Source organism: Nylanderia fulva, unplaced genomic scaffold, assembly GCF_048542155.1.
Source record: "Nylanderia fulva isolate GAGA-0341 unplaced genomic scaffold, ASM4854215v1 Scaffold14, whole genome shotgun sequence".
Taxonomy (NCBI): domain Eukaryota; kingdom Metazoa; phylum Arthropoda; class Insecta; order Hymenoptera; family Formicidae; genus Nylanderia; species Nylanderia fulva.
The window spans coordinates 611,253-634,747 of NW_028189622.1; the positions used below are offsets into that span (position 1 = coordinate 611,253).

The window sequence follows — 23,495 nt, forward strand, 5'->3', positions numbered from 1 at the left end:
AATCAGCTGTTCCAAAGCTAATTTTAAATTTGTGTTAAATAAAGAACTTGCACGATATCGACTTATATATATGCACAATACAATATTTTTTTTTATTAATAAAATTTTATAATTTTTTCTCATACATTTATACATACAAGTTTCTTATAGGAATCAAAACAGATTTCTCTTTAATCAAAATGTTAAACAATACATAATACAATAACAAAATATATCTACAAAAAATTATACAAAATGTTAATTTAAAAAACAATTTTTATAAGCAGTGATGTATACAAGATTCTGGAAGAATTTATCCGAAAAATTTTTGGCTATTTTTCAGGTCTCTTTATATTAGAAAGCTTGAATTGTCCAAACCACAGCCTTAATATCTAATTATAAAAAATGCAGTTAAAAAGATTACATTTCATACAATGCATACACAATTTCATCTTGAATTGAACATCATAACTTTTGTAATAACGTAAGCTTATGGTTTCTTTTTTTCTAATTTTCTAAAAATTCATCAAATATCTTAGAATCGATGTCTAATACTATTTCATCCAAAGATGGGCCTTGTTGAGAAACTGGCAGTTCTAGATTTGTAATCGATAAATTAATTACAATAGATTCATATATTTTTTTTTTAATTTTGGAAGAAAATATAAAAATAAAAGCATACTTGATATAGATCCAGTTGCTTTGTATTCTTCAAGGTCCTCTTTGAAAGCCTCTTCAAAGGTCTCTCGACGTTCCTTCAATTTTTTTTGTTGATTTAATTCATGTTGAGAGACTCTCTCAACGTGCTCTTTACCAAGTTTTGCTAAAAAAAAGTTAAATATATAAATAATAAAAAAAATATTAGCTGTATGTAGAAAATGAATTATTATTACATGAAATACCTTTGAAATTATTTAATTCTATCAACTTCTTTTCTTTGTACAAAGCCAATTGAAATCTATGATCCAGCTGTCTATTTTGCAAATCTAACATTTCATTCAAATCTTCCAATCGATACAAAGCTCCTTCAACTTCCTCAAACATTTCTTGTAAATTACCTAAGGACATATAATAAATCATAGTTTTAGAAAACTTCTTGTTTTTGTCTTGATGATCTTATCATATTTATCTCTAAAGCTAATTTACCTATTTGATCCATAAGATCTTGAAGTGCATTGTTAATCTTTGGAATATAGGCTAGAGTGCTATTTAAACATGCAACATTGTTCCATTCGTGTTCAAGCTTGTCGTAAATAGAGGATATCAATGTATCAGCTTCCTGAGCCTTCCCTGCATTTTCTTCTGCAAGCTCGTGAAGCTCATTCCACTGCAATTGGAAGTGGTGCAATACATCTGCACCCGCATTGTAATTTACTTTTCGAACATTGACAAACTTCTTGTTCTTTGGATGTTCAGCAGTTGATAGACCTCGTATACTGAAATAACGATTAATAATGAATAATGATTTTCAATATCTTTAATTTCTATTTTGTTATAACTTTCCAATCTATCTCCAGAATTTTTGCCAATTATTGAGTTTCGCACATGATATTATCCATATTAAATTTGCATAAGAAATAAGAAACGTAAACACTTACCTAGCAGATATACCTTCTTGCACAGTTTGAAACTTGCTACGTAGTGATCCAAACATATTTTAATTGTGACATTCGTTATTCCTCTTCGAATCCTTCAAAAGCCTTCAAGTATGTTAGTCTACAATAGATAAATTAATTTTATTAATTTTCTTATAGACATTATGCAACGAGTAAATCTAATATTTTCTATACTTTCAAATGTCTGTAGTTTCTCTATATTACATCAAATAAATTTTCCTATGCTGCACATATTATAACTTATATAATTATAATCTTTTATTTTCATATACAATTTTCATATATAATTTATTCAAAATGCAGTCTGCAATTACATGTAATTATTCAACAAATAATATTAACTACATTATACAATCAAATTTAATTTATTCAACAATAAATGTTGCTATCACCAGTTTATATTAATTTTATGAAAAAAATTTTTATGTATGTATTTTAAAATATCATAAATTGTTAATGAAAAACATAGAATAAAGAAATTTTACTTATTTTAAATTTAAAATAAAAAAATACCGGACTAAAAATATTACACAAAATAAAGTTTGTTTTCATTATTAGTTTCTTATTTTATTGACAGAACGAATGACGTGTCACAACAAAGTTGAATTATTTAGAACAATCGCAATGTTTACAAAATATTCTCACAATCAGCACTAACCAATACACAACAGGAATAGATTATCTTTATGTAGCAAATTTAATTAGGAAATTGTGAAATTTAATTAATGGAAGAACGGGGTATCTTCGTCGGGGTAAAATTACACTAAACAGACAAAGAAGTCAATATAGATATTTGATAGTCTTTGTTGATAATTTAGCTCGCTGGACTGTGTCGTCGCGATGATATCAATGGATACCGTAAATATAGTGATCGTGATTATGGAAGCGTGATCTAGGTGGAAGCACGGTGAGATTCAATATTGGCGGCTTCTTTTCGACACTGCGGTTAATTATAGATAATAGTGTATATATTATAAAAAGTGTACCTGCTGCATTTTCATTATTGCACGCATTAATCGGAAGGTGACTTTTTCAATAATTTTTTATTCCGACATTTGCATCTCATTATTTGAGCAAAAAAATTTCCAAAATTTTTTTCAAGAATAATATAACAGTATTGATCGAATAAAATTTTGCATATATGCATATTAAAATTTGTTTAATGCGGTTGCAAATCCTGATCTGACTAGTAATGTTTTTCTTTCATTTACTTGATAAGTATTATACATAATATACAATTTTCCATTAAAAAAGTAATGCAATCGCAACAATTAAATAACTTTAAATTAATTAAAAAATTATGTAAAGAATTATTTTTTGGATTATATAATTTTTATATTTTTGTCCATGTTTTAATATATGATGTATAATATTTAAATATTAAATATTATAGAAGAGATTTAATAACATAAAAAAAGTAGAGTACAAAATTTTGTTTATTAATTTTTATAAATAATTTTGTGTGTTTATGTTTTATTATACATATTTACTCAAGTTGAAAATTATTAAAAAAAAAAGTTATTTTATTTTAGTTGTAATATAACCTAACATTTGATTTTGCTCTGTATGTATTTAATTTAATTATGCAATTTAAATAGTTGATTATGAAGCAGAAAATTAAATTAAAATTCGGAGTACAGTCTAATAAAAGAAAATAATTACTCAGAACTACATACATGTATATTTTAACGATATTTTAATTAAGTTTTTAATTATGTTTTTAATGTATCATTTATTAATTTCGATGTTATCATTTATTGAAGTTAATTATACAAATATTTCATATAATTTTTGTTGATTGAGAGATATAAATGTAGATTTGTGTATGCATGGCATTTTCAAATAATTGTTAATAAAAAGAATCTCGTCTATTCCATTATTCTTATTACTCGCGTTATCAGAAGAATTAATCTCTTCTTTCATTTATTTTGAATCATCCAATAAAAGATGCTAGAAAAACACATCGTTAAATCTCATGAAAGTTTCCGCATTCCAATAATAATTTGTCAAGATTCTCAATGTGAGATAACGTTATTAGTGTATATAGTAAAACTGGTATTAAATGATAAGACACCTCTTTATATCTCTTTAGTATCGTTTCATTATAAATTTGTGTATTGTCTGTTAGTAAGAGAAACGTGAATTGAAAAAATAAACTGACAAATTTGTAATGTTTTGCATTACATTACAGAAAAATCGCTTATTACTTAAAAGTTAATTAAAGTGTTTCGAAGTAACTTTAATTTCAATATATCAAGTCGTAAATAATAGGATCAAACTCATTAAGAAACAGACACAGTTGTTTCTTTTTTATTTTTATTTTGGATATATTATAAAAGAACTTAACAAATTTGAAATAAATACTTTTTTGTTAGTTTTAATTAATTAATGTAAATAAATAGTGTAATATAGACTTTTTAGAAAATTGTTATATATTTATAAGAACATTTACAACTGAAAAAAAGATTTGTTACAGAAGAAGAAAAACAATATCAAAGCAAGCAAAAGTCAAATATAACTAATTAGTATATTGAATATTGAAAAAAATGTTATTTGATGGAAATATTGAAAAAAACATTAACTGAAGCTATCGTTCATTGCAAAAAATGTGTCTATATGTATATTACAAAATGTAAAAATATATAAATTTAGGAAATTATAATATGTAATACATTTTAATTAAGTAAGAGATATGAGATTTATCAAAGTCATATCAGAAAAATAATTATCCAATTATAACTTAATAGTTTAATAAGATAGAACAATAAAGAATATTGAATAATAAGATGAAAGAGATTATATAGGGTTTTATCATTATTAATTTATTATCATATCAGGGTAAAAAGAAATAATGAGATAAATAATTATTTATCGATGTATGTATAAGTAAGAGAAACAGAAAAAGAGAGGAAGAGAAAAAAAGAAATATACTATAATTTTTCCGTAGGGAGATTAGGGGTTTTTGAAATTAAATCTCAAGTAAGAGATGATTTCAAATTAAAATCTCAAGTAAGAGATTATTTCAATTTTCAAGTCTTGGTTAGTACACCGAGAATAATACGTTGCCTTGTGCACGGTTTATTTTCAACATCCGCGTTTGGCTCTTTACGCCTTCTTGTGATTTAGAATTTATATTTATACTATAATTTTATGTACATGCTAATTTTATTTACATGCTAAAAATAATATTCCTTTATACAGTAAATCATTCGAAGTTAGTCATTAGTTACGTAATCATCAACACTAAATATAACGGATCAAAATAACATCATATATCAATTGTAAATGCACATATTTAGATGTGTTTTGCTTCCTCAATTGTATAATCGGCATAATTTATATCACATAACGTCGTATCAGAAAAACAGAAGAATCAATCCAACAAAACCAGCTGTGTTTCATTGTCCGAAAATATATAAAAGTTCACCTTTGTTACTCGTGTATCTTTCATTTTTTAATACAGGGTAAATTTAAAAAAAAGAATGAAAAGGAAAGAAAGTACAAAAAGATCACAAAAACTTGTTTAGCTATGGTCTTTTATTTCCTTCCTCCTTTGTTCTCTCTAAAAGTAAAATACGCATACATATACACGCGCGCGCGCACAAACACACACACACACACACACACACACACATGTAAATGTTGTGTGTGCTTTTAAATGGAAGCATAAAAAGATGTAAAGAATTCCACAGGTAAAGTAAGAAGAACAGAATATCATCAGCATAAAACTGATAAATTTTCGAATATTTTTAAAGATAAAAATATAAGTTTTTTAAAAATAAAAAAGAAAAATCTTTTGAAATATTGAAAACAATTAATTTTTGTAACGTAGTTTTTTAATAGATAATATTTTTAGAACGTAGTTCAATAGAAACGATAAGATACTTCTATCTAAATCAATAAAAAATGTTAAAATGTTAAATATGCAAAACATATATATATATATTTGCCGAAATAAAAGCAAATGTTAACATTTCTATAATTATTACAGAATGTTTCTCAATAAAGGAATATATTTAAAACTTTAAACGACGATTATTTTTCATGCCAATTTAAAAAAAAAAAAGAAAAAACCACTTTAATTATTTTATATACAAAAATAATTTATAACAAAGTTTTATTTTTTATCTTTTTTTTCTACTTTAAACTCGAAAGTGATATCGAAAAAAATACAGACTTTTTTGTTTTTTCTTGTTTCTTTTTAAAACCGTGTAAAAAATTTCCTTTGAGACGTCCATTTTACTTTTTTTTTGTATGAAAACGTGATGGTTTACTGTTATTCGAAAGACAATTAAAGTTTAAAAATATATTGATCTCTACAAAGATATTTAATTATAAATTATATAATTTATAGATAACATATATTTATATAAGTTATATGGATAACATATATTTATATAAGTTGTGTATGTGTGTGTTGTGACTGTGTGTGTGTAAATTTGTCAATATAAAAACAAAAACATGGAAAAAAAACTGTCAATAGGACGATTAATTATGCCGCGTAATTGATCGATTAACCCATTCAGAGTGTCAGAAGTTTTCAGCACATTTGGATTACCGATTTGCTGGCTGGCTAGTTGGATGGCTGGTTGGTTGGTTGGTTACGTCGTGTTGGTTGGTTCGTTTGCGAACAATTTGGCAACGTCGCAAAAGCTTAACTCCTCTTGCTTCGCTTGCCCCGATGCGACTAGTGCCTAGCAACCAGTGAGGTCAACAAACGAGGTCAAATTGCGAATTAACTGTCGCACGCTGCGGTAGAAAATTATCGTGGCCACATATATTGCTGATGATCTAATCAGTCGTATATTTTTAAAACTTCTATTGTCTTTCGAATAACATTAAATTATTACATCGTCATGCAAAAAAAGTAAAGCGGACGTCTCGAAAATTGTTTGCATAACTTTAAGAAGGAACTATCTGCGTTTTTTTCCGATAACCAATTTTACGAACTCATCACAAAATATGCTGTATTACATATATCGAATTTATATTATATAATTTTCAATATAAAAAGAGAAGTTATTTTCCCTTTGTTTAATTGACGTCGTTCCAAAGTTTTCGAATATAGTTCTTTATCGAGAAACACGAAATATCATAAGATCTAGGGTCATGGACAGGTATAGGTTTTACAAAATAGTGCTCACTAATAGATACCATTGTATCTTTAACTGCAGGCTATAAAAGCAAAAATAAAAAAAATAGTGGAAGATCAGGAACGTAACAAAAAGAGAGCCATTGTATACGTGAAAAAGGGAGGGATGGGAAAAGAGAAGAGAACAAAGGTGGAGGGGAATCGGCTTTTCAAAGCGAGCCGCAAGTTTATTGGTATATGTGGGTAAATGTGTAGAAGTTCTTCTATACAGCTATATGTATGTGAATAGACATCTCTGGGGTAGATGGAAATGGAAGAGGAGGAAAAGGGGGATTGCGGAAGAAATAGATGAATATCCCCGCGTTCCCCAAACATTCTCTCTCTGTCGAGTCTGGTCGTTTCTGATGTTCTGTCACGCAGAGTGAGGAGTCTGAGGAGTGAGGTGAGGGCAAGCAAGCGCAGCAGCAACAACGGCAACCGATTGACCAGCAACGCAGCGACGCAGCACGCAGGCGCAGTACGAGAGCGTGGAAATTTCCAGTGCTATTACTTCGCCTTCACCCTCTGCAGCAGTAGTAGTGGGGTCATAGATGAGAGAAAGAGAGAGAGAAGAAGAGCGAAAGAAAGAAGAGCGAGCGAGAGAGAGAAAGAGAGGGCGCTGTTATTTTTTATTGCGCTTTTTGCAAACTCGTTAACTCACGTCGCGGTTGAGTAATATTGGGCTTGTACTCGATTATTGCATTTCGCGTTAGCTGTATATAGACTCATATATACATGTTATGCTGAAGCATTTGCTTTACGTGATTGCTCTGCAAAACATATACGAAGATATATGTTATACACGTATCATATTTGCAAATATATGCATATTTATTATCTATATTTGCATATATATAACAAAACTTTAATACGATCCATAATAATCCATATGATTCTTCAGTTATAGAAGAGATACATTTTATATCTTGAATTGCATACATGTAGTAGATTGTTAATGTTTATTAAATATTATTTTATCGCGAAATACAATAAAACAAATATAACGAGCAGTTTCAACTTTGGGAGAAATGATAAAATAATATTCTCTTCCGACGAGAGACAATTTAATCGATTTTAATAAGCTTGCGGTCCATAAGATTGTTTGTGCCACTTACACTTCCAATTAGTCACCAATTGACAATATATCAATCGTGCAAGTGCATGAAAATTTATCACGATAAACTCGTCGTAGAACGGATCTTGCGCAGAACGTGCGCAGGAAGAAAAGGAGTTAAAATTGTTGTCGACGAGAGACGCAGAACCGGATCCGTGAAGTGCTTTCGCGCACAACAAGCTCGAACGAATCGTAAGACGTGTAGCCTTGCTAACGAAGCGAGAATCCACAGCTTTTTTCCCTTTCCCCTAACCGAGTAACTTGAACAAAACTCATCAGGAATCGAGCTTAGAAAGTTGTGCGCAACTCGGTAATGAAACCGGGCTCTGAGGGGAGGCAACGGGTCAATGTGCATCAAGGGGCGTCTTCCATATTTCTCTCTCTCTCTCTCTCTCTTTCTCTCTCTCTCTTCAGTGTCCTTTTCCCATACCCAAGTTACGCCACTACTATATCCTGGTAATCTCGCCTGCTCCATGAAAGAGATTACCCTCTCTGCGCGAACTAACACGGTCGTTGCGCATACTAGTACGGAATTTCTAACCGTAGGACGGGGAAGAGTTATACGGGCGAGAGAGAGAGAGGGGGGAGCAGATGAGAGGAATCGATAGTCAAGTATTTCGCGGAATGTGAATACCGGCGGCAGCCGGATGCATATTTGACCATCCAATTGCATGCAGCTTGCAGCTTTACAAACGCAAAATTGGCGCGATTACTAGCTAGTTGGCTAATTGTACGTAATTGTATTAGCTTTTGTAGAGACATTCGCTATTATATCGATTTTTATAATAGCCAAATGTCATAGCAGCATAGCTACAACGATGTAGGGTTTCGTATGACCGCGTAACGCGAAACCAAAACATATGATATAGCTTTTGTACGCGATTGTATGAGCACAGTTTGTAGACAACAAGCGGAACGTCGTGGCCTTCAATCCATTCTCTTTTTAATGCTATTCATTACGGATAATGACATCATCGGAGTTGATTACATAGCGTTTTGATTCCTTGTATACTGTGCACAAAACACCGTAATGATAACGATAAATTTTGAGGTCTATAAGTCTACAACAACTATAATTCCAAAAGGGATATAGTTGTTTTCAAGTAATTTACAAGATCGCTATTTTCCTATATATTGAGGCATACAATTGCAGAATTCTAGACGATCATTCTACTTCGTCTCCCGGGGTTTTTCATTTGTCAAGTAGAGCCGCCCCACGCTGGCAGCTAAGTATAGAATATCCCGGCATTGTGCTAGTCGAATATCTCAGGACCGAAATCCGTTACGATCAATAGACTCGCCAGATTCGGTCGTTTTCGACATGTTCCGTTAAGTTCCCCCTACTATATTCGTCCTCATCGACCTCCATTACCAGCCACGCCTCACTTGCGTAAACTACGTTAGTCAAACCGGTTATTCGAGATACAATTGTACTATTCAAGCACATTTTAGAGTCTTCTTGAAAAAAGTAGAATTTAAAAGACGTACTTGTTTCAGGTTTTTTTTCAGCACATGCATATGCAATGATGATAATAATATTACGTAATAAAACATATATATTTTTAGTTGTACAATAGTCTATTGTTAATTTTTCTTATCTTTTTTTGTTTTTGACATTGAAGAACAATGTGTAATTAAATAAAAAAATCGCGTATTTCGGGTATGAAAAGCTACTAATAATACTCTACAATATATTACAGAGAGAGCTTTGCTTGAATAGTAACTAAATATGCTAATAATAATTGGATACTATTAATATTGTTGAAGAAGAGAGGGTGGGGACTGCTTTTGCGATGTAATAATCTTTGTAAAATTAAGTCAACAGCGAGAGATTCAATTACGGTATAAAGCTTATCATAACGATTTCTAAGAATAGTTGTGCTTAGATTGACAGTTGATCTTTGTAGTACAATTTCCGATCAATATGTATATGTTTAGAGTTCATAATGGCTGTGTGAAAGTGCACGCGTGAAGGGATAGAAAACACACAAACTGCTTCAATTCCTATAAAACCAGAAGAACCGTCGCAAAATTATGGATATAAATGTCGGCAGTGCTTTTAAGTACAATGGATGACAGGTGGCAATTGGATAGCTGGCGTTGACGATTTCGCTGGGGAATTGCAGGGAATGAGGGATTCGTTCGAAAGCTACGGTATTTGGAAGAGTGAGTGCAAGCAAGAAAGAAAAGGAAAGAAGCGGGAGGAAAGGGGTGAGAGGAAATTTGATAGAAAAAAACCGGCGTAGGTGGTGGGAAAGAGGAAGGAATGGTAGGAAAAGCTACAATTTACGGAAGAGGGAGGGAAGCAGAGAAAGACTTGGGACACATGGAACAGTTCAGCGAACTGCGCCTGCGTGGTTGTCGCTGATTGGTTCCCCACCTGCATTTCAGTGTACATTAGGTTGACTTAATTTCAATTCGAACTCCTTCCACAACCGCTTTCTCCCCTTGCATCCCCTCAGCCTCTTCCTCTAACCCTCTCTCTCTTTTACCTTCATCTTCCTCTATCCATCTTGTCCCAGAGCGCCCAATATATAAATGAAGCTCTCTCTTTCTCTCCATCCACGTTCAGTATAATATTCTTTTATACTTGTTGTGTTCCATGCAAAGAAAATATATATACCCAGGTTATCCGTGTATAAGTACACAACATGCATCACCTATGTAGGTTCTATCCTCCAATCGCTGCGAGCCTCGGCAAGAAAAATGACAGAAGCAAGGGCAACGGCGGGAAGAAGAGGAAAACACACAGAGAGCAAGAGAAGGAGGGAGATGCAAGAGAAGAGGGGCGGAAAAGGGAGGGAGGAACGCAATAATCCGACCGTCTGCTGCAAGAGCGAACGAGCGCGCGAGCGCGAGCGCGCGCGCGCGTCCTTACAAAACAACGCATCTGAACATTCTGAACCCGTCGCTGAACAGTTCGGTGCCTTCAACAGTTCGGCACCGATTCACACCGAGTTGATTATCCTACCGCTCGTTCGCGCGCGCCTGCTCATCCTCGCGTTTCCTCGTCGCCGCCATATTAGCAACTCGAAATATATGTATATATGTACATAAATATTACATATACATATATACACACAAAACGTACTAATAATAAGTTGAAATTAGACACGGAGACTAGTCGGACGTGACCATCATCGGAGATTGCGCATCCTACGTTGAGGAAATTTTGCTCAAATCTCGAAAGTATATACGACCAGTGTATAGTAGTACTGTATATATTTATGAGCAACAAAAAGCAGTGATCAAGCCATAATATATTGTCAGCCATGTTTAATCATATATAAGAGAAAGCCCCTCCCCAAGGGAAGCGCGGGAGTACGATATTGTTATACCCAACGTCAGGAGGGATAGATACTCTCTCGCGACTACGACGGCGCGTCTACCAGTTACTCTCGCGGAAAACGTAAAAGAAAAGAAGATTCACCGCCGTCGCGATCCACCGGGATAAGAGAACCGATTTCTCCCTCCCTCCCCTCCCTCGTCGTTGCGCGCCAAGAAGATGCGATACATTAAACGCACGTGTTTAATTGATTTTACCTACCGCTGAACAGTGCGTTTACCGATTCACAGCGGCTCTTCAACGTGAAAAGTCGAGTCGCCGGTGTCATCGCGTGCGTCATGTCGTGTGTGAAATCTGTCGCGACTAGCAAAGTTTAGCACCGGTCTTTTTTTTTTTTTTTTTTTAATCGAAACTAAAAATTACTATTTAGCAGAAATTACGATATTGTGATACTGTGTCGTTAATTAGCATCCGGTGAAATTTCAATCTCAGTTGGATTTAAGGATAAACCGATCTTGACGACCTTATGACAATCCGCATTGTTAATAACAATGCCTGTAAGTATGATGCAAACATTTATCAATTTACACACAAAGATGATGATGAAGAAAATAGTTATAATTCGTTTATAAATAATTGATTTGCTTGTTTCTGTGCTGGAATAAATGAATCCGCGCGTATATTGAATATATTATGACGTAGGATATTTCTTGAGACAAATGTAATTTTTACGCTTACGCGTTCTCTTATTAAAGCTCATACGGTTTTTGTTTATTTGTTTGCAGATTGGAAATGAACAGTCCGCTGGATCACGATTTTGAAAGATTTAAATTTTCTACGCAAAATACAATCTGTAAGGACAGCGCTGTGGAGCTGTTACAAAATTTCGGTATGTGTGTTTGTGTATGATACAATTTTTAACATCAATTGTAATATATTAATTGATACTAATTCCAAGTGTAATAAATGTGTAATACGAATTGGTATAAATGTAAAATCATTCTTTTATATATATATCACAGATTTGAGTAATTCTTAGCATATACTAAATAATTAGGATATTTATTTGCCTAAGTATATTGATATCCTGTCTCTTTATATATATTGTGTCATTTTAAATTAGAGAAAAAGTTTCATAAAAATTTAATTGATGTTTATGAAGAACATGACATTATCTATGACAACAAATCAGCTGTTAATAATATTGTCAATATTATTGTTACTTTTTCTGTCAAAGTTATATTCTCCACTGAATCAGATCTAATCGTAAGTTTTATTGTATATTACATAATAATTCTTCTATTTTTAATATTGTAAAAAATGTAATGTAATCCTCATTGACATATCAAGATAATATTTATATTATAAGCTTGTGTCTATATAATTATATAACATATTTATATTATACGAATATAATACATTCATATAATATATTCATAAGCTTATAAAATTAATATCATCTTGATATGTCAATATAAAGAATATCAAAGAAAAGATAGGAATATTAAGAGGATTCATTATACGAGAAAAAAGACAAAAAATACAATAATCATACAAACATGATTATTATATTATAATTATTTGTATAGAAAACTTGTTATATCTGATTCTAGAGACTGTAACTTTGACAATAAAAGTAGCAATAAATTGATAATATTGTATATGTATATATCTTGTGATTTTCTAGCATAGTGAGAGAATAATTACTTTTTCAATTTGTAATAAAACATTTTTCTATACTTTCTTGATTTTCATATTTTCTATTCTGTTCTAATATATTTTCTTTATTATAAGAATTATTATATTTTCATAATAAAGTCCTAATTGATTCACTAATTTACATCCTTTGTTCCTATTGCTTTGTAAAAAAAGAGTTTATTTCTTTTTTTGTACTGTTGTAATAATTTCTTTTGTTTTATAAAATAGCACAAAGAGACACATGAATAAGTTATTCCAAAACGTGTAATATTATTGTGTATTTACTCGTATATTTTTGTTTCACACAATATTTTTTTCTTCACAGAGTTTTCATTATTTATTATTATTTTTCTATACAAATCACTAATAATAATGATCAAAATATAGCAACATATCTTTATAAACACACATTTCGTGCGTTGAATATTTTAATAATAATTATTATTATATTTGTATATATATGAATATATAAAATTGTGCGAAAAAATACTTGAGGGAAAAAAAGAATAATAAATCGTCTCGATTCTTGGTTATACAAACTCGTGTGTCAGCTACAGGTTAGGAATTCGTAAACATACAGAGCGCACACAAGAAAAGCGTGTGTAATCGCTTCGCGCGCGATAACGTCACGTATATAATGATACATTCGTAACTCACCTTTGATGTTTAAGATACTCTGTTGACACGAAAGTGTACCCTTTTCATTTTGTTCACGCGTGCCAAATTTTCGTACACAACGAGACGTCCGCCATTCTTTCTTCTCCGTCTTGCAACCTTTTCTCTTATCTACTCCTCCTCGGATGAATATATTTTCGTGCACTTCGAGGTCATTTTTTTCTCAAAATTAATCTTTTACGGGACACCACTTTTAAAGTTCACTATATTCTCTTCTCGGTTTTTCCTTCAGAGTATATTATTTAAAAAGGACAATCAGAGATCTAAAACAATGAAGATTTTTTCGATTAAAACGCTTTTTTTTTTTTACACTTTCGCCGGGCAAGAAGGCCACCAATCGGTGGCGGGAAACCGGGCGCGATACGAAAAGTGACCAATAATGTGACGCGCGCTTTGGTCAGGTATCGATTGGCGAGTCGCGTTTTCAATTATCAGGGCGAGAGGCAATTATTTTTCTGGCAAAAAAAAAGGCGTCTCAGGATTTTGCGTGATCGCGTCATAAGCGAGGAAGAAAATCGCGCGCGCATGGCTTTGTTTACATACGGTATGTAAATGTATATACACGCACGTACGTACGCCGCCGCCGCCGATGTAACGTGCACCTTGCTTCTCCTTCTACCGCGCGTGACGTCACTGGTCACTGCGACGTGCGCGCGCGCGCATTGTACGGCTGACGATCGGTCCGCGGGCCGAGCGAGTAACATCGCGCTGTCGGAACAAGTTTTGGGACAGAGGTGAGAGAAAACGTGGGGGAAAAAAAATCACAAGTGACGTTTCACCGCTGGACTGTCACACCACTGTCACGTTCGGCGAACAATGATCCCTCATCGGTGTTTGATCTTGGTACGTTTTGTTTGCGAGTTTGTTTGCTTACTTTCTCCTTCTCTCTTTCTCTCTCTCTCTTTCTTTCTCCGCTTGTGGCGCGTCTCTTTCTCTACGTATTTTCTCTCTCACTCTTTCTCTCTCCCTTCTCCTGGCTTCTCGATATAACGATGTAACTTCTGCGCACCAAAAACAAACTTTATAGGGACAGTACGTAACGTCGCGCGCGTGTGTAATACATGTGCGCGACACGGCATTTTCGGATTTAATGTGTAATCTTCTTGGCGGGAGAAGTGTGAATGATGCATTCTGTTTTAGACGAGCGCGCGGGCACTCCCAGCTCGCCGGAGCAACTCGACACTTTGAGTGAGCAGCAACTGTTGCTAGATTGTGGCATCTGTGGTCAGCAATTTGCTTCCAAGAAACAATTGCGTGTCCACATTCATACTCATTTGAGGAAACCCCGGATTGTCCTCAGAAGAGTTCCCAGTCCGAAAGTGGTGAAGCTGAGAAAGCAGAGCGAAGACACATATTGGTTGGATCCTGAGAAGAAGGGTCTGCTGAAACTTACGCTGAAAAAACAGAACACAGTCGAGTCTCTAAAGCTTACATTGAAGAAGACATCCTCAAAGTCGGAAGCTTTTACTGTAGTGAATAGTAAATTTAATCCAGGTGTCAAGAATCATCAGCGAGAAGACGTGGCAGGTGCTAAAGAGAATGATCATAGAGATAACAAGGCTGCAAAAGGTTCAGTTAATGAACCTTATGAAAACGTGATGGTAGACCAACAAGTGAGTTGTTGCTTTGTCAAGTGCTGAAGTTGATAGTTTTTTGTTTTCTATAGCAATTTTGTTTGCAGGGTGATTATGACAATATTAAATTTGATGAAGAAGATCATAATCCTTTAGAAGAGAATGAGAGACCATCCATAGATGTTAATGAGGGTGATTCTGGTGTAGGGAGTGATATGGCAAATCCATCTGAAAAAGAAGATCAAAATGTTGATGATATACAAAATAGCGATAACTATGATAATTCTGAGAAAAGGCTATCAGAACCTGAGGATCACGAAGAATCGGATGCTTTAGAGGCAACTTGTAGAGAAACTATTGAAAATTTGAAAAAACTCGGAGAGCAGTCCAAGTAAGGCGATAAATTATGACATTGGATAATGCAAATGATAAACATTTAAGATGATAATGTTAATATAAGATTAAAGGAAAATTTGTGATTATATTTTGATAAATTTTTAATTTATATATATTACAAATTCTACAATTTATATTTGATGATTCAAATGATTTATGAACATTATATTTTATTACCTTATACTTTATTTAACGTTTGATTATTAATTATTTCACAATTTTTTCAGTTCTAGATCAACGAATCAATTGATCGACAACTCGTCTACTGAGGAAGAAGACGATAGAAATCATGATTCCGACATGATACATACTCTGGGACAGAATTCTTCTATCAGCATTATTCCAAAGTCTTCCACATTTTCCAATCATTCGACGGAACGCGCTTCGGTATGCGATAGTGAAAATAAAAGCAGAGACTCGACTGAGCCGCAATCACAAAGTTTTAATTGGAATCAACTATCAACCGACTTATCTAGTAAAAGCAATGAGGATCTCAATAAAGAGAACGGCGAGCAAGAAGCTGATACTGGTGGCGATCACATGGAGAACACCGGGTCGCTCTTGCAAAATTTTCTCTTGGAGCATCAGAGACGTAATCCAAACGAGATCTCTTTATCAAGCAATTTGTCCAACGAGACGTCGGAATACGTGCCCCTTGAGAAACTAGCAGAGACCGTCAACACGTGTCGCGTCTGCAACGAGAAGTTTAAAGATATCGCACATCTAGACGAACATCGTAGTAAAGCCGGTCATTATCAGTGCAATATCCCAGAATGCTCTAATCTCCTCTTTCATTCGGCGATGGAGGTATCGCTGCATCGGGCGCAGACACATGGCACTCCGCTTTCGCCGAGCGTAAACCAACTATCTCCTCATAATCAATTGTCAAACGCGAACTCACCACACATGAATCAGAATTCGCCGCATTTGAGTCAGGCGTCGCATTCGCCTCATGCCGTGCCTATGGATGCATCATCGACCAACAGTTCGCAACAGCAACAGCTTAGAAACTCGCCGTTAACGTCGCCGCATCAAACTAATTCGCCGAGCTACAATGCAGGACCGATGACGACCGCTGGTGCTTCTTCGGGTCAACAGATGCAAATACCGCCGATAAACTTCGAGCAACTACCACCACCCGTGCAACAACTGGCTCAACAAGTGCAGCGTATGCCTCTTCCACAGTCGCAGATGCCTCCTAGTCTTCCTCCAGGCGCAAATACAATGATACATGGGCCAAATTATTTTGTACAGCCACCGGGTCGACCACCCTTGTATAGAGTACCTGGTCCGCAGAGTATACATTATCCTCCGCACATGACGCACTTGTATCAATACGGACCGGGTCCGTATCCTCCGATAGCCGCGCCTCCTCCGCAGATGCATCCACAGTTGCCCCAACAAATTCCACGTGGACGATATCCACCATCGACAACCATCGTACAAAACAGCAGGTAAATATACAGATACTTGTACATTACACATGTATGCGAATTGTTCATTACATTACCTTTTACCTTTTAGAGCACCACGGTTACCACAGACTGCTTCGGTTCCACGTCAACGCATGAAGAGGCCCATACAGCCATCTATGCAAGCTCAACCGCAAAATAACGTTGTAAAGCAAAGACGTATGGATGTTTTGTTACCTGATAGAAACGAAGACGCGGATTGTCACGTCATAGCGCAACAGAAAAGAAATGACGGATTACCCGTTATACAAAATGTTCAGGGCGCTACCACCCAACAAACCAGTAGAAATGATTCCACGATACATCTCACGGATTCAATCACACTGAGTGTTCGACAACCTGGTAGGTTTAAATTTATCATTCTTTTATTGAATTTAAGTCGTCAATCATTTTCTCTACGACTATAATTAGTCGTTTTCTTTTAAACCTGTTGTTTGTTTTTTTTTATCCCCGCTTATATAAAGTACCTCTTCTATGATTTTGTTATCCAACAATATTTTGAGTTATGCATTTGTGTAAAATTTAAGTTTGTATTGCATTTGCAATTTTATAATTTTTTAATGGTTGCTTTGTTAAATTTTTTGGTTATTTTCTATTAACTTAATTTTTTACTACGTATATATATATATATATATATATATATATATATATGTTTTATTTTTTATAAATAAATATAGATTTTTTGACGATAATCACTACATTCACAGAAGAGGTACGTTATAACAAAATAAAGAATGCCATATTTTACTAATCCAAAGGTTCTACCCCAGCTCAAATCCAGAGCACGTTAAATCCGAGTGGGAAGAAATCCGACGCCAAGGCGGTGGCGAATGTCCTCGCGGCTCGAGGTATAACAGTTACTCCAGCTGCAAATAAAAATAAGACAAGTGAACAAAGCAAACAGCAGGTATCTTCCCAGCAGCAGCGGCCACCACCTTCACAGCCACCTTTAAATGTTACAGCACTCAATCTGAATTCTGCTATTTCTATCATACCAACTAGTTCACAAAGAAAGCAGCAGGAGCAAGGGCAGTTTGCTATTCCGCAAAATAAGCAAAACAAATCACCGATCAATGAACAAGTTGAACGACCACCTAGACCACCAACTGTGGATCTTACACAGGATACTCCACCACAGATGCCAGTCGTTAGACGTGGTCGTCCACCCAGGTAAGAGATGCTCATTGTTTTTCTAATTTATTATTATCTAATTACAAACAAAATTTGAATTCATGTACATACAACTCATTATATTATATTCGCGTTTTCCAGAGCGTTATTAACGTGTCAGGTATGTGATAAGAACTTTCAAAATCAAGATATGTTGACACAACACATGGCGACTCATCGGACGACTAGCAAACTCATTCACAAGTGAGTTAAATTATTTTTTCTGTGCTTTCCTCTATTTTGAATAGCGATATTAAAGAACTGATTGACCAGAACTGATTGATATATACAATATTTTTTTTCTTTTTCTTTTATTTTTTTAAGGTGCAATCTTTGTCCTGCTCAATATCCCACAGTTCAAGCGTTGACAACGCATAAACAAACTTATCATAAGGAAGTCGACACCGTAGCACAAAATGGAGGCGCGGAATTGGCCCTACCGGTTGTGGATCTGAAGTCTCCGCATGTTCTAAACCGCTTATCAAATTTGGGCATTCAGAGCTACATACCATTGTCGCAACTGAGTGCTCAAACTGGTGGTTATTTCGGTCTGCCGATCATCACGATAGACGGTGCAAGAAACTCGAGTACCTGCAATCTAGGTGCGCTTGGTGCTACCTCGATATTAAGTCTCGGTCCTCTTAAACATTTATCAAACAGGTAACTGTGGACGCATTCGGCCTATTTCACGTGTGCAATCACGCTTCTTTTTTTATTATATCTCATGTTCAAATCAATTACTGTATTGCCACTGACCATGACACATTGTCTTAATTATGGAAGGAGAACGAACGTGATATAGAGTTTAAGTAAAATTATTATATAAACGCGCGATATCTTTTATATAAAGAATATACGAAAATATGCTTGTGTCTAAGTATACTTGTAAAATAGCTCATTGTGCGCAAATATACAAGTATAGTTTCTTTTATATTCTTTATATAAGAAGTATATAGAGAGAATTTATTTAAAATAAAACTTTTTTTATCTTGTTGCAAAATGAAATTGGTTGATGACTGACTTAACATAAAATTTGTTAATTTATTATAGCTTTAGAGCAATACAGTATTTTTTCATTGAATTTCTCATTAATTATATCATATATTTTGATAAACTAAGATAAAGATCCTTTAAAGATTTTAATTTAAAAAATTCAAATAGAAGTATATATCGTAATTATTACAAATGAAATCTTAAGTAATGAATTATATTGTGTATATTTTTTTTATTTTTTTTATTTTTTTTTTATTTTTAATAAAGCTGTATTAAATTTTCTATGCTAAATTTACATATTTCATATCCATTTAACAAATTGAATAATTAAATCTTTTTTGCAATATTGTTACTTTAATCTGATAAACGAAAATCGTATCATAAGAAATTAATGCTATTAAATGTAAAATAATGTATGTATTATTTTATATATAAAAAGTAGCGTTTTGATTCATTTTATATGAAAATCTTATTTTTTCAATCAATATTTAAAAAAACAATTTAATTTAAAAGCAAGAGTTTTGTTCATACATATAAAAAAATTGTTTACATATACTTGTACTATGTATGCGATTAAAAATGCTAATGTACCTAATGAAGCAGAATTATTCTGCCAGATAGCAAACAATACTTGAAAAGATTATATTGATACAGTTATATATGTAATACCTAATGTTGTTATATGCATATGCATACATATATATATATAAATATATATATATATATATATATGTATATGTAAATACTTACAGACTCCGTCTCAAAAAGTGCGAAAGATTACAATTCTTAAAATGGGCAGCATTTACACTTTAATAGGACCATAAGAAAAATATTCTACACTGTTTTGTTAAAAAAAGAATAAAGTCTCTTAGTTTCTATTTAATAAAATATTAAAACGCAACTTATTAAGTTGTACATATATTTTGTGAAAAGTAAAAGAAGCAAAAGAGTTAAATTTGTTTATATTTGAAAAAAATGTCTTTATTAAGAATATATAAATAATACTTCAAATATAATTCATAAGCACAGAAAAAAGTCATATGCAATCTTTATTTATTATCATTCCTATTAATTATTGTTATATTGTAAATAATTTCTTTACAATACACATATATTGTATATGCATATACATGCACGTATATAAAATATGTATATATATTTGTAAATATATATAATTTTTATATACTTGTATGTATGTATTATATACATTATGTATTATATATTTTGAATAAGTCGCCATTTGTCTATCAAATTTATAGAAGAACGCTTTATTATAAATTGATAACAAACGATTGATAATATGATATTAAAAATATTGTATATATTTGTATCATATAATAAAAGGAATATAATATAAACATTCTGTCACAAATTCAAATGTATAAGTAATATATAATAGTTGGGCATTACATTGTTCATCTGTTTAAATTCCTTTTTAATCGAACAAAGCGAGTCTTGTGGATTTCAAGATCTCTTATTTTATACAATTCATGTAAAGAATAATTTAATTTAGTTTTTCGAAAAATATCTGCATTTAAAAGAAAAATAAGTATGTTACTTTATTAAGAATAGTATATAAATAATACTTAAACATTTATCAAATATAATTTATAAGCACAAGAAAAGTCACGTGCAATTTTTATTTGTTATCATTCCAATTAATTGTTATATATACTAAATAATTTTTCTTATGAGACTATTATTACTATTTTCCTACCTGTCTTGATCATGTAACGTCAAATTTCAACATCGTTAGTATTGTATATTATAGTATTATAATATTTTTTTATTCTTGTAATCATTTTCTTTTAGCGAAAATACTAAGGAAGATAATTGTTTATTGTAATTTTTCAATTTCTAATATCATATGTTTAAGAAAAATGTGTTTTTCTTTGAACTCCAAAAATAGGTTTTTTTTTCATTGCTGATAACTAAAATTAATGTTACAATTTTTGTTTTAAAAAATCGGTTCTAAATTAATTTTATTTTAATTAAAGAATTATTAAATAATGCGATATAAAAACAGAGGATATATCTGTATGTAAAAAAAATATAAAATTATTATATAAAAAAATTCTTAGCAAAATTTAATTTATTATTTCATAAATATATCATTAAATTGCTAGATTTTTAATCTACATGATGTCAGTCATATTCTTGTTAAACGCAAGAAATGTCTTCGGAATGCGTTTGATAACATCATGAAAATTTTAGTGCGCTTGATTGACATGATTGATCAATCAATCAAGAAGAAATTGTTATGGCAGCTCCCACATAAGGTGTGTTCGAAAATCCTACTCGTATAGGATAGATAAGCATTGAAGTGACCAATCAGGACAAAGAACTCGTTGACTATTTTATCTTAGTAGGATTTCCGAAAGCATTCAAGACTGGTCGCATCTTTGACAGTTCTCGCCAGTGTTTATGAGTTAATAATACATAAATGATATGAATTGGACAAAAATAGAAGTTTCTCTCTCTCTCTCTCTCTCTCTCTAATTATCTTCCATTGACTATTTTAAATAATCGGTATCTTCTTGAATGTGATCTTTAAACGATGACAATTTACTTATACGCTCGAGATATGTTTGTTACATGTCAGTCTGATTATTCTGTGTGACAACAACGAGTATTATGTCAATATAACTTTGTTCCTTTTGTTTATGTGTCGTTACATCTGACATAGGTATGTTAAAAAGTTATTTTAATGTACACACATTTCTTTACGTTTCACATGTGTATGAATATATTTACGATTAACGTTAATATTTAATAGCGTCAAATTTTTATATTTTAGCAAAATGAGTTCCAGTGCTATTACTGCAAGAGCAGAGCAATACTTTTACAGTATTAATCCTATAGCTCAGAGGATTGGCGAAGATATAATTGCGACAAAGGAAGCTTACGAGGGATTATGGAATACTTTAAGCACAGCAGACCGCAATCAGGCTATCAATGAAACTATAATTCAGCCTGAGGTAGCTTTAAAGTATACCTTGAAGAAAGTTGAGTTGACCAAAGAATTACCAGAGTGGTATCCAAAACTGCGCATACAGACTGGAATGAAATATGTTATAGATGAAACTGGTTCTGTGAGTAACAATATTGTTAATGCTTATGAAAATGAAGAACAAATTGATATTATTTATTTCTCATTACATTACAGACATTACGATGGAGAGATGAGCACTCTGCGCCATTTTCATTTATGACTCAATCACAGATGAATCTTAGTATTATAGATTCTAATGAAGATGTGATAAATAAATCAATGAGAACCCAGTTTGGAGAATCACCACATTTTTCCAGTCCTGTCAAGACACAAAGGGGCAATCCTTGTTCATTGAACGACAGTTACAACTCTGCACATCAAATCAGCTGTTATCAGTCAGATTGCTTTACCAGCAGCTTATTCGAAAATGATCAATGTAGCGACTTATTGACAAACAGAATTGATAGCGAACATTCAGATAGTTTATTCGCTAAATTGATCAATAAGACTTCTTTGTTGAAATTACAAAGCAATGTCGAAGATGATATGGAGAGTTTGGTAAGAGAGAGAGATTCTGATACAGATAAAAGTCAATCGAACACTGTAGTGATATCGCTAACAAAGTCAAGCGATATAAACGAGTCAACAGCTCTATTAGAGACACCTAGTTCCTACAGCAGTTTTCAGTCATCGCAATTAAATCAAGATGAGGAAGAGAGAAGTATACCAAAGACTGGATTTGAGTTTCTTGATAATTGGTAAATTTATTCCATTTAAAGAGTAACTCAATTTCCTCTGCATGCGCTTTTATTACATACAAGATATTTCCATAATATTCTAGGAATATGTACTAAATATATATATATAATGAAAATAATCAAATCACATACATTGCTCAAATATTTGTATATATATACAAATATTTAAGCAATGTATGTGATTTGATTATTTTCATTGCTGTGTGTCGTATAAAAACATTTATATAAATGTATGTGTAAAAGTCAGAGTATATTTATGTAGGAGAAGATAGAATATTTTTTACAGTGAGCGAGACTTTTTAACAAGATTTTTTTTATATGCTTATATTTTATAACTTTATTTTATTTAGACTATATATTATACCAGATACTATTTATGCAACAGATGACATGAAAAGTTAATAATCTTCAAAGACTGAAAAGAAAAATTTTCAGAAGATTATATGTTATATATAATCTTTCATAAAAATATATTTCTAAGCCCACCGAGATTTTGATAGACGTAACTATATATATCGTTAGGAATAGATATCGAACAATGTAATCAATTTAAATTTGCTACCTTTTTCATGATATTGTATTTTATACTATTAATATTTCATATATACTTACGAACAAATAAATATGCTTAATATATACTT

At 32.4% G+C, this 23,495-nt stretch overlaps 3 protein-coding genes across 11 annotated transcripts; 2 read left to right on the top strand and 1 right to left on the bottom strand.

Moving 5' to 3' along the window:
* Positions 1-237: 237 nt before the first annotated feature.
* On the bottom strand, positions 238-14,317 carry Dysb (dystrobrevin binding protein dysbindin). 8 transcript variants are annotated; one of them, XM_085480081.1, is made up of 8 exons: positions 14,068-14,290; positions 13,482-13,762; positions 6,154-6,289; positions 1,578-1,695; positions 1,126-1,415; positions 882-1,037; positions 662-802; positions 238-575 (listed from the first exon to the last, which is right to left on the bottom strand). In XM_085480081.1, exons 4-8 carry the CDS (start codon positions 1,631-1,633, stop codon positions 487-489), a joined length of 732 nt encoding a protein of 243 aa, XP_085336207.1. In that variant the 5' UTR covers positions 1,634-1,695; positions 6,154-6,289; positions 13,482-13,762; positions 14,068-14,290; the 3' UTR covers positions 238-486. The 8 variants fall into 8 exon arrangements, with proteins under 8 accessions (XP_085336207.1, XP_085336206.1, XP_029156329.1 ...); XM_085480080.1 differs by lacking the exon at positions 6,154-6,289 and having other exon boundaries at positions 14,279-14,317; XM_029300496.2 differs by lacking the exon at positions 6,154-6,289 and having other exon boundaries at positions 14,072-14,289.
* LOC114929100 (uncharacterized) lies at positions 10,671-20,182 on the top strand. 2 transcript variants are annotated; one of them, XM_029300493.2, is made up of 9 exons: positions 10,671-11,683; positions 11,912-12,015; positions 14,640-15,112; positions 15,181-15,464; positions 15,697-16,923; positions 16,994-17,283; positions 17,700-18,111; positions 18,214-18,315; positions 18,436-20,182. In XM_029300493.2, the coding sequence occupies exons 2-9, from the start codon at positions 11,919-11,921 to the stop codon at positions 18,773-18,775; spliced, it is 3,225 nt and encodes a 1,074-aa protein (XP_029156326.2). In that variant the 5' UTR covers positions 10,671-11,683; positions 11,912-11,918; the 3' UTR covers positions 18,776-20,182. The 2 variants fall into 2 exon arrangements, with proteins under 2 accessions (XP_029156326.2, XP_029156327.2); XM_029300494.2 differs by having other exon boundaries at positions 17,712-18,111.
* Positions 20,183-21,459: 1,277 nt separating this feature from the next.
* Positions 21,460-23,492, top strand: LOC114929295 (uncharacterized). The gene is made up of 3 exons (XM_029300790.2): positions 21,460-21,790; positions 21,902-22,196; positions 22,271-23,492. The coding sequence occupies exons 2-3, from the start codon at positions 21,906-21,908 to the stop codon at positions 22,856-22,858; spliced, it is 879 nt and encodes a 292-aa protein (XP_029156623.1). The 5' UTR covers positions 21,460-21,790; positions 21,902-21,905; the 3' UTR covers positions 22,859-23,492.
* Positions 23,493-23,495: the final 3 nt, after the last annotated feature.

What these genes read in the sequence shown, in the direction of transcription:
- Dysb (XM_085480080.1), bottom strand. Translation starts at nt 1,633, where the DNA reads ATGTTTGGATCACTACGTAGCAAGTTTCAAACTGTGCAAGAAGGTATA. An exon ending in CAAGAAGGTATATCTGCTAG is followed by an intron (nt 1,416 to 1,577) that starts GTAAGTGTTTAC and finishes TCGTTATTTCAG; the next exon opens with TATACGAGGTCTATCAACTG. An exon ending in AGAATTAAATAATTTCAAAG is followed by an intron (nt 803 to 881) that starts GTATTTCATGTA and finishes ACTTTTTTTTAG; the next exon opens with CAAAACTTGGTAAAGAGCAC.
- LOC114929100 (XM_029300493.2), top strand. Translation starts at nt 11,919, where the DNA reads ATGAACAGTCCGCTGGATCACGATTTTGAAAGATTTAAATTTTCTACG. An exon ending in AAACTCGGAGAGCAGTCCAA is followed by an intron (nt 15,465 to 15,696) that starts GTAAGGCGATAA and finishes CAATTTTTTCAG; the next exon opens with TTCTAGATCAACGAATCAAT. An exon ending in ACTAGCAAACTCATTCACAA is followed by an intron (nt 18,316 to 18,435) that starts GTGAGTTAAATT and finishes TATTTTTTTAAG; the next exon opens with GTGCAATCTTTGTCCTGCTC.
- LOC114929295 (XM_029300790.2), top strand. Translation starts at nt 21,906, where the DNA reads ATGAGTTCCAGTGCTATTACTGCAAGAGCAGAGCAATACTTTTACAGT. An exon ending in TTATAGATGAAACTGGTTCT is followed by an intron (nt 22,197 to 22,270) that starts GTGAGTAACAAT and finishes ATTACATTACAG; the next exon opens with ACATTACGATGGAGAGATGA.